At 47.4% G+C, this 10,732-nt stretch overlaps 1 protein-coding gene across 1 annotated transcript in view; it reads right to left on the minus strand.

The window, feature by feature from the left end:
- Positions 1-10,526, minus strand: part of ATP5F1D (ATP synthase F1 subunit delta) — a 28,140-nt gene extending 17,614 nt beyond the window's left edge. Inside the window, exon 1 of the mRNA XM_040323856.1 lies at positions 10,331-10,526. Coding sequence (XP_040179790.1) covers positions 10,331-10,453 — 123 coding nt within the window. The 5' untranslated portion in view covers positions 10,454-10,526. The remainder of the gene's footprint in view (positions 1-10,330) is intronic.
- Between the last annotated feature and the right edge of the window lie 206 nt (positions 10,527-10,732).

Raw genomic sequence — 10,732 nt, forward strand, 5'->3', positions numbered from 1 at the left:
TTTTCACAATAAACAATGCAATTTAAATGCATTTTTTGCTGTGAAAAGGACAATGGTCCCAAAAATGTGTCAAAATTGTCCGAAGTGTCCGCCATAATGCCGCAGTCACGAAGAAATTAGTAGTAAAAAAAAAAAAAAAAAAGTATCCCCTATTTTGTAAACGCTATAAATTTTGCGCAAACCAATCGATAAACGCTTATTGCGATTTTTTTTTTACCAAAAATAGGTAGAAGAATACGTATCGGCCTAAACTGAGGAAATTTTTTTTTTATATATGTTTTTGGGAGATATTTATTACAGCAAAAAGTAAAAAATATTGCACTTTTTTCAAAATTGTCGCTTTATTTTCATTTATAGAGCAAAAAATAAAAACCGCAGAGGTAATCAAATACCACCAAAAGAAAGCTCTATTTGTGGGGAAAAAAGGACAGCAATTTTGTTTGGAAGCCACGTCGCACGAGCGCGCAATTGTCTGTTAAAGCGACGCAGTGCCGAATTGTAAAAACGCCTTTGGGCATTTAGCAGCATATTGGTCCGGGGCTTAAGTGGTTAATTATCAAACATGTTATACTTACCTCTGTGCAGTCGGTTTTGCACAGAGGAGCCCTGATCCTCCTCTTCTCATGTCCCTCTGTCTGAGTGTCCCAGACAGCTTAAACATTCAAGGGCATTGCTGGAGAGAGATGGGGCCAAGGTAAGTAATTAGGGAGGCTGCTACACACAAGGGTAGAAGTTTTTTTTTTTTAACACATTTAAGCTGCTTTTCTCCTGTCCGAAATTGTTTGTTACAGTAATGATCACTGTAACAGCAATCATTTGAACGTTCATGAATGGCTTTCATTCATGATGCATTATTTACTATCATGATGCTGCGATTGGCCCACAGCTATCAAATGGTACAAGGTGCTGTGATTGGCCCAGGTAAAATGTGATCACTGATGACTAATCACAGATTACACACAGTGGTAAATAATGATGTCCTGAATTGGATTCCATTCTTGACTATAATTTACTACCGAGATGTGATCTCACAGGGATCACGTGGTATCATGGCTATTCACAGCAGCCAGATATTGACAATCGCAATCCGCTGTGCCCGTTGCAGATTGCACCCAGGGGGCACACGCAGTGCACATAACCACCATGGCATATAGTTACATCGCACCCACCAGCAGTAAATGTCCTGTTAAAGCAGACCTTCACCCAAAACTAAGTCACATCATTCTGTCCCACCAGCCTGTTCCATTCCTCCACCCCCCTACCAAGGAGGCTACAGACCAGTCTGTGCAGTGGGGGACTGGCTGTGGGTGATCAGGAAGTGACAGTTGGCTCGGAATGCAAGATGGCAGTGAGGAAGACCAGAAGGCCTGCCCTGTGTGGAAGACAGAGCTAGACTTCATGGGCTAGTATGCATTTTTAAAGGACAGCAACTTGCTTGCATAAAAATTAATTTGGATAAAGTGTTGCATGACAAAAATTGACAAACTATCACAACACGAAAAACTCAGAAATGTCCTGGTAAGGAAGGGGGTGTATATAGGATAGTACCGAAGTGGTTAAAGAAAAACGATTGAGAGAAATACGGGGGCTGCCATTACTAAACGCTTTCCAAAAAAATGCTAGTTGACCGCTATGTGGAGCCAAAAACTGACCGAGAACAAGTAGAGCAGTTCATCGTGGAGAAGAGCTTGGTTTTTTACATCAGCTGAAGATGCTTCTGAGATCAATTAGAATTCATTGTAGATGCAGTTGATCTGCATTTGACATGCTTCAAGTTGCTACTGCAGGTGTACAAGGACATAAGTAGTTCTGATAGGGAGAGAAAACTGGACCCAATTATATCAGAAAAGTCCTGATCAGTACACATGTTGTAGCATAGCAACTCAACGTATGGAAACAAGAGCTGTTTAACATTCCAGAAGAGGTCAGCAATGGCAGCCCCTATGTCTCTCATGACAAAGCTCCATTAAGGATGCAGTATGCACAAGGGCAGACTGGCAGGTACGTAACTTTATTGCAGAGGAGAAAAGATAGTCCCTTCTGCATTCAAATTCCTGCCCTTTTGTAGGCCTAAAGGTCCACTTTAAAGCAAAGCCAATCAAACCACCACCAATAAGGGGCAGAAATGGCAACATCCAGTACAACGTTTTGTAGGTCACCTACATATTTACATTGCTGAAACTAGTGGAAAAAAACCGGAGTTAGGCTTACCGGTAACTCTATTTCTAGGAGTCTTCCAGGACAGCCTCTGAGACCTTGGGCTCCTCCCTCCGGGACAGGAAACACACACACCCCCATTTGTTTAAAGGCGGTCCTCCAGGCCTCCATCTTCAGTTCATACAAGAAAACCACCGGAAGGCTCTGAAAGACATAATACCCTAACACAATGTTAGTTCATACCTCAGATACCTAGGTAAAGACCCCGGGTGGGAAAACCCCGGCTGTCCTGGAAGACTCCTAGAAATAGAGTTACCGGTAAGCCTAACTCCGGTTTTCTCAAGTCGTCTTCCAGGACAGCCTCTGAGATGATAAGCAAGAAAACACTTACTTGTTAGGGGGGGGCAACTGCCTGGAGGACCTTGCGTCCAAACGCCTGATCCCTGTCTGATAACAGGTCTAGCCTGTAGTGTCTGGCGAACGTAGAGGAGGATGACCATGCCGCTGCCTTGCAAATGTCTTCCATTGATGCTCCGGCTTTCTCCGCCCATGATGCCGAGACTGCCCGGGTCGAGTGTGCTTTAACCAAAGGTGGGAGCCTGCCCTCTGACTGGTAAGCTTCTGTGATCGCTGACTTAAGCCACCTTGCCATGGACGATTTTGAAGCCTTATATCCTTTGCGGACTCCCGCAAAATTAATGAAAAGGGATTCAGAGTGCCTAAAATTCTTAGTGGCCTCTAAATAAACTAAAAGACATCTTTTGACGTCTAGTAAACTTATCGACTCCTCTTCATTAGCTTCTGAAGTGGAGCGAAAAGTGGGTAAGATAATGTCCTGTGTCCTATGAAAGTTGGACGACACCTTGGGCAAAAAAGAAGGGTCTGTTTTAAGCACTATCTTATCCTCTAGAACTAACAGAAAAGGCTCCTGGATTGACAGGGCCTGCAGATCACTGACCCTCCTGGCCGACGTGATCGCTATCAAAAAAATAGTTTTTAAACTTAAATTCTTTAGAGAAGCTTTCTCCAAAGGTTCAAAGGGGGATCTGGTAAGAGCCCTAAGGACTAGAGATAGATCCCAAGAAGGACAAGCTCTTACTCTAACTGGCTTGGACCTTACTAAAGCTTTGAAAAAATTCTTAATGAATTGATTTTTCTGGAGGGAAAATTCAAGGAACACACTCAGGGCCGCTGTCTGAACTTTTAACGTACTGGTAGATAGGCCTAACTCGACCCCTGCCTGCAGAAAATCCAATATTTCCGAAACACCAGGCTGGACAACCCCTCGTTCTGCCTGCCAAGAACAGAACTTTTTCCAGACCTTGCCATAAATGGCCCGGGTAACCGGTTTGCGGCATTCTAGGAGTGTTTTAACCACCTTCTCTGAGAACCCATGAGATCTCAACAGCTGTTCCTCAGATACCAAGCTGTGAGATTCAATTTCTCTATTTCTGGGTTGAGAACTGGACCCAGGGAAATTAGGTCTTCCTTCCATGGAAGAGTCCAAGGAGGGTCCACAGCTAGCCTCCTCAGGTTGGCAAACCATGGTCGCTTGGGCCAGAATGGTGTTATTATGATCAGGTCCGTGGGTTCTGTCAGAAACTTCTGGAGGACTCTGGCTATCAGCCTTATTGGTGGAAAGGCGTACGCTAGTCTGAAGTTCCAAGGATTGGCAAAGGCGTCTACCCCTATGGCTAGATCCTGAGGATGAATGGAAAAGAATCTCATTACTTTCCTGTTTTTTTGAGATGCAAAAAGGTCCACCTCTGGTTCCCCCCAGTGGGACACTATCTGATTGAATACTTCCGTATTTAAGGACCATTCGTCCTGGCTGACTGGCTGGCGGCTCAGAAAATCCGCCAGAGTGTTGTGAGAGCCTTTTAGGTGAACTGCCGAAAGGAAAGACGAGTTCACTTCTGCCCAGTTCATAATCTTGTCTGCGATAGCCTGCAGGGGAGGACTCCTCGTACCTCCCTGCTTGTTTAAATAAGCGACGGTCGCCGCGTTGTCTGTCCTGACCTGCAGGTGCCTCCCTGATATCAAGGGCTGGAAGGACTCTATTGCCCTTAGGACTGCGAGAAGTTCTCTCTGGTTTGAAGACCGTTGAGCCTCTCTTGGAGACCAGGAGCCTTGAGTCAAGCTGCTCCCTAGGTGGGCTCCCCACCCCAGCGCGCTGGCATCCGTAGTCATCACTATGGCCGTGGGCGGATTCCAAGACAATCCGATCTCCAAATTGTGGTGGTTCCGCCACCACCACAGGGTTCTTTTTAACTTGGTCGGAATATGCATAGGGAGGTCTAGGCATTCTCTTCTTCCATCCCACTGTCCTAGCATCGCATTCTGTAAAAAACGCTGGTGATGCCTGGCCCACGGCACTGCTGGAAAGCAGGCCGACATCAGTCCCAACACTCTCATAGCTTCCCTGATTGAAGTGATCTGATTGGTTTGTATCTGAGCCACTGCCTGCCCCACTTTCTGAATCTTCTCTACCGGAAGAAATACTTTCCTTTCCACCGAGGAAATCCTGTACCCTAAGTACAGGACTTCCTGGGACGGAATAAGCTGGGACTTCTCTCTGTTCACCAGCCAACCCAGGGAGCAGAGTAACCTCTGGGATTCCTCTAGGTCCTCTTCCAACTGGGGACCGGAGGAGGAAACGAAAAGCAGATCGTCCAGGTACGGTATTACAGTGATCGCCTTGTTCCTTAAGGGTGCTAGGGCTTCTGCTAGTACTTTTGTGAAGATCCTCGGAGAGGAGGCTAGGCCGAAGGGAAGTGCCCTGAATTGGTAATGGACCACTTCCGAGCCTCTCTGTACTGCCAACCTCAAAAATCTTTGGTATTCCCGATGTATGGGGATATGGAGATACGCATCTCTGAGGTCTATTGTTGCTAGGAAGCAACCCGGGAACAAAAAATTTGTTACTGAAAATATCGATTCCATCCGGAATCTTTTGTATCTCAGGAATCTGTTCAGGGGGCGGAGATTCAGGATCAACCTGAACTTCCCAGATGGTTTTTTTACTACAAACACGTGTGAGTAATTCCCCTGCCCTTCCTCCTCTCGAGGAACTCTCACCAAAACCTTTTGGTCTTGAAGATCTCCCAATAACAGGTTTAGAGCTTCCGCCTTCTCTCGGTCTCTTGATAACCTGGTTAGCAAAAACATAGGAGGAGGAATTACATCGAATTCCAGCCTGTACCCGTTCCTGATGATATCTAGAACGAACGGGCTTGGCGTACACTGAATCCACTGTGGGAGGAACTCCCCCAATCTTCCTCCCACAGGGACTAAGGCGTCACTGGGGTTTTGGGGTGGCTTGAGGAGGATTGAATAAGATGTTTCCTCTACCACGCCCCTTATTCCCTGTCCAGTGCTTCTTGGGGTGACCACGCTCTGACCCTGACCTCTGTTGCCTGAAGCCACGAAAAAACTGTTTGTCGCCTTTTTTCTTTTTCTCAGGAAAAGATTTCTTTTTATCCTGGGTTCTTTCTAAGGCTTCCTGCAGACCAGGCCCAAACAAATGATCGCCTGAGAAAGGCAGCCCACAAAGTTTTAATTTGGAACCAGAGTCCCCCGGCCAAGTTTTAAGCCATACAGCCCGCCTGGCGGCGTTGACTAAGGCCGCCGATCTGGCTGCCAGTCTGACAGACTCAGCCGAGGCATCTGCTAAAAATCCCACAGCTTTAAACAATAAGGGAAATGAGCCTAGCAGTTGTTGTCTAGAGGTACCTGCTGATATATGTGACTGCAACTGTGTAAGCCAGCATTCAAGATTCCTGGCTACACAGGTAGCCGCTAGGGCTGGTTTTAAACCAATGGACGAAGCATCCCATGCCCTCTTGAGCAGCACATCTCCCCTCTTATCCATGGGATCCTTCAGTGCGCCTAGATCATCAAAGGCCAAATCTGTATTTTTTGAAATTTTGGCCAATGGTGCATCCAATTTTGGAATTTTATTCCATGGTTGAGAGACATCGGATTCAAACGGGAATCTCCTTTTAAGACTTCCCGAAAAAAATGGTCTCCTTTCTGGATGTTCCCACTCCAGTAAAATCAATTCAACAAGAGATTTATGTACTGGGAAAACCCTGGCTTTCTGTGCATTAGACCCTAGATACATCTGGTCATGCTTAGAAAGAATGACTTGCTCCTCCTGAATTTCTAACGTGTCGTAGACCGCTTTTAGCAGATCCCCCACGTCTTCTAGTGTCAGTCTATACCTAGATCCTGTGGGGACATCTTCCCCGTCCTCGGACCCCGAAGCGGAATCTGCTTGGGAAGAGGTCGGACCTGAAAGAGACCACCCACTTGATCTGCCTTCTCTTTCTAGTTCCTCTTCTTGTACTGGAACCGATAAAGAAGGAGTACTGGCTGCCCTGGGTAGAGGGACTGGTACTTGTACTCTATCCATCATTCCTCTAAATGATGAAAAGGTGGACGCTAATTCATCCTTAACAGAAGACAGGATCTTTCTGCACTCTGCTGCTGAATCGTCCTTAACTAGGTCATTGACACATTCTGGGCATACTGGCTTCTTCCAATTAACGCTCATTTTAGCCCCACACACGGCACACTTCTTCCTGGGAGTCTGAACAGGAGGCACCTTAACCTGAGAAGACAGACAGGAAGCTATTAGAACATCCCTTTAACTAACACCTCTGTGCAGTAAGGAATGAGTGTGCGCTAAAAAAACCCTCCACCACAGGTTCCCCACCTTAGGAGAGTGAATAATAATAGAGTGCCACCCTCCCAGTGTAAGAGTAGTCTACCCTCACCACCTTACCTGGGAGGTACCGGAGCTTGCTGCGCATGGTTCTGTGGCCTGAATCGCCTCTTCCATGTCGCTGGGTCTTTTTTCACGGCCTGGCCGAGGATCACCCTTGCTCCGGGCCTGTCTCTTCTGCCGCGCCGTATCTTTAAACCAGGAGATCGGAACGCATCTCCGCGGCGCCCTCCGATGACGTCGTTCCGGCGGAGGTGAGTCACTTCCACCCTTTGGAACGCAAACCCGCCCCTCGGCTTCCGGAAGCAGGAGCTTCCGCCCTCTCTCGCCTTGCAGCACGGAGGAATGATCGTGGCTGGTAAGCGTCTCCCGCCTCCGCCAGTCCGCCGAACCTTAAAGGTAAACAGGGGTTTTAAGGGAAAAAACGCCATCGATGGTCCCACTCTCCCCGAGCTAGGGCAGCATTAGATACGGCACCATACTCTCCCCCTAACAGGTCAGAGGGGTGCCCAGGCAGAGGAGGTCATAGCCAGGTGCTCCTTCACAGGACAGTCCTGAGACCTGGAGCTCCCATGTTCCTTGCGTGCGTGCTCCTTCCCGTCCGGTAGGAAACACAAATAACTGAAGATGGAGGCCTGGAGGACCGCCTTTAAAGAAATGGGGGTGTGTGTGTTTCCTGTCCCGGAGGGAGGAGCCCAAGGTCTCAGAGGCTGTCCTGGAAGACGACTTGAGAAAAAGGCATATCTGCAGCCATTTGAGAAGCAACCTCAATCCTTGCTTCTGTATTTTTTTACTTGGATAACTCAAGATCAAGCAAGTTTGAAAACAATGTTAAATTATAACAGAAAAGTGGATACGTTCTAGGGGTCACATCAATAACATTTCCTAACCCAACACCATTTGACCTCTGAAGACAATGGATCTTAGGGTGGCCATCCAAGGATAGAAATTTGGCCAGTTCAGCAGGGACTCCAGGGAGCGGCTGAATTTTGATTTACATATGGGCAGGCTGGTTTTACAGCAGTCAATCATCCGATGGACTGCTGTACAACCAGCAGTCAGGTTTTTCCTGAATGAGCAGAGCCCGCCAGCACTGATCACTGTATGTAGTCAGATTTTTTGCATGCTATAGCTACCAGCAGTGACCATTGTGTTCTGCCGGCAGGGAAGGCTCCCCCCCTATTGGCACAACACGATAACACTACAGGAGGTATATTGTCCCATCAACACTGGGAAATGCAACTTTACTTCCTTCCACACTATGGCTTGCTTTACAGTGATTTGGCACTAAGAACACCATAATCCTTTTCTATGGGGCTGCTGCCAGCAAAATGTTGTAAATGTTTTGCTGCTCAGCGATTTAAATTAATCAGTGTTTCAGCTTTGTGGCAAAATTTCTAATGACAAATCCCTTTAACAGTAGTTCAAGAGTCAAAAATGTTTCACCTTAATGCATTCCCTGCATCAAGGTAAAAACCATGCCACTACTTGTTCTGCCCCTCTACCTCATCCTTAAACACTTATCCGAGTCTTCTCACCGATTCAGAAATGCTGTTCTCCCCTCTTCCTAGTCTCACAGGAGACCGAGAGCAGCAGGAGCTATGCTAGTGCTACTGTCAAACTCCTACGAGGAGGAAGTGGACCTGAGTCGTGTCTATGGACGCACATAGCCCACCAGCACAACATGACTGCCCCCTAAGCACACACCTTGCCAAGGGTGAACCAAGAGGAAGAAAAAGGGATGGGGCGCATTCCATTCAATATGATTATGCAGAGCAGGTAAATTAACTGCTCACCGCCCGCTGGGTGTCCGACGGCTGGACGGTGCGGCTCTTGTTCTGAGCGTGTGTCATATGACGTCTGCCGCATCACTGGGGACCTGATACGCGTGCTCGCGTATCGGGTCCCCAGGGTGAAAAAAAAGGGTGAAAGTGCCCGGTATTGAGGTCGTAAAAGAGGTTGTAATGTGTCCTTTAAAAAAACAAAAAACAAACATGTCATACTTGCCTCCTCTGTGAAAGGGTTTTGCACAGATGGCACCCGATCCTCCTCTTCTGGGGTCCCACCGTGGCGCTCCTCTTCTCGTTTGCCCCGATGGCCAAGCGCTTTCCCTGGGGGCACTAATGCGGACGCACTCCTAAGTTCTGCTGCTGCGTCAATTGACACAGACAGCAGGGCCCGTGTCATTGGATTTGATTGACAACAGCGGAAGACAATGGCTCCTGCTGCCATCACTCTATCCAATGAGGACCTGAGACAGCAGCTGGAGCTGCTTTGCGCGTCCCTGTCACTTGAAAGATCGGGTTCAGGTAAGTAAAAGGGGGGCAGCTGCAGCACAGAAGGTTTTTCAATGCGTTCTAATGGTTTACAACCCCTTTAAGCAAAATAAATGAGTCTTTATTATTGCTTTTAAAGCAGAACTAAACCCCCCCTATCCCATTCACACAAGGAAGCTGCCATCTTGGCTTCTGTTTGATCTATAACTGCCATGGTGCTGCACATGTGATCAGTTATGACACCTGCCATTTAATGGTTTGACAGTTTAGTTGAGGGTCCAAGCAAGTATGACAGTTAGCATCCTGGCACGCAACGGTTTAATCAATGGGTTTAGTTCCACGTTAAGCCCTTGTTTCGTAAAAATATGGCGACCCATCACATTTGGCTACCCGTTGGAGTACGCATGCGCGACACCGTCATAATCGTTCCAGCACTTTTACAAATGCTAAATTCTCATCGATAAGCAATTACTAAAACATTCACAAATTCCTTTCAGATAAATTCTATTCTTTGTCACATTCGGCTACCCATCACAGCTGTAAAAGCGTTGGAACGTGTATGGCGGCGTCGGCATGCGCACGACAGCCGGTAGCCAAATGTGATGGGCAGCCATATGTGATGAAACAACCTCACTCACAATGGAGCAACTTGTCAAGCGACGCGACAGGTCAAATTGCATGACAAGTCACACCATTTTGTCGGCAATGGCACTGTTCGAATCGGTGCACCGCCAACTTTGCGGTGCTGCATCGATTTGGAAAATCAGTTCCTGCGCCACTTTAGGCAATTTCGGGTGCCACTTGCATAGACATGTCTTCAAAGTCACACTGACAGCTTTGAAATTGTGCGATTTCAGATAAAGCCACATTCAATGTGAACGAGGGCTAATGCTTTTCTATGAAATGTTGCAGGAATTGTACCATTACAAAACAGGCGAGCGATCTGTAGCAGCACACAACCCAGCAACTCTTAACCATTAAATTGTTACCTACAAATCGCTATTAGTGACTTGAAGCAGTGCAGCAATAAAGGTCACCCGTGTGTCACCAATCTAAACAGATCAGGAGGACATCAGAGGCCAGATAATAAGCATTTCCCCCATTGCAAGCCTAGAATACCAGGTCCTCTACAATGACCCACACAGGCAACTCATACTCCATACGATACAACCTGGCTAGGGGAGGCGAATGTGAAGCTCATGGCCGACGTCCCACTAGGTGCGGCTTCAGCATAGCTTCGTACATGGCGGGGTACAGCAGAACGGAAAAACCGGAGAGCCCGAGAGGACAGCATGGTGAAGACGGGGAATAACTCTGACCGAAGCCAAGGGCACCGGATACCAAGACAGGCCGCCGCGCGGGAGCTCACGGGAGTTGTAGTATGACCCTGAGCCTCACAGCACCGCCCACTGCCTGATGCAGACTACATGTCCCGGCATGCAATGGGGGAACGCTGGTGAAGCGAAACTCAATTTGCCTGTCAGGATGTGGACATGGACAGTCAATTGTGCGGACTGTAGTACATGAATAAAGATTTACTGAAAGTTCTGCTTACAACAGCTTGTTATTTTTT

The sequence above is a fragment of the Rana temporaria genome, chromosome 1 (assembly GCF_905171775.1).
Source record: "Rana temporaria chromosome 1, aRanTem1.1, whole genome shotgun sequence".
Taxonomy (NCBI): domain Eukaryota; kingdom Metazoa; phylum Chordata; class Amphibia; order Anura; family Ranidae; genus Rana; species Rana temporaria.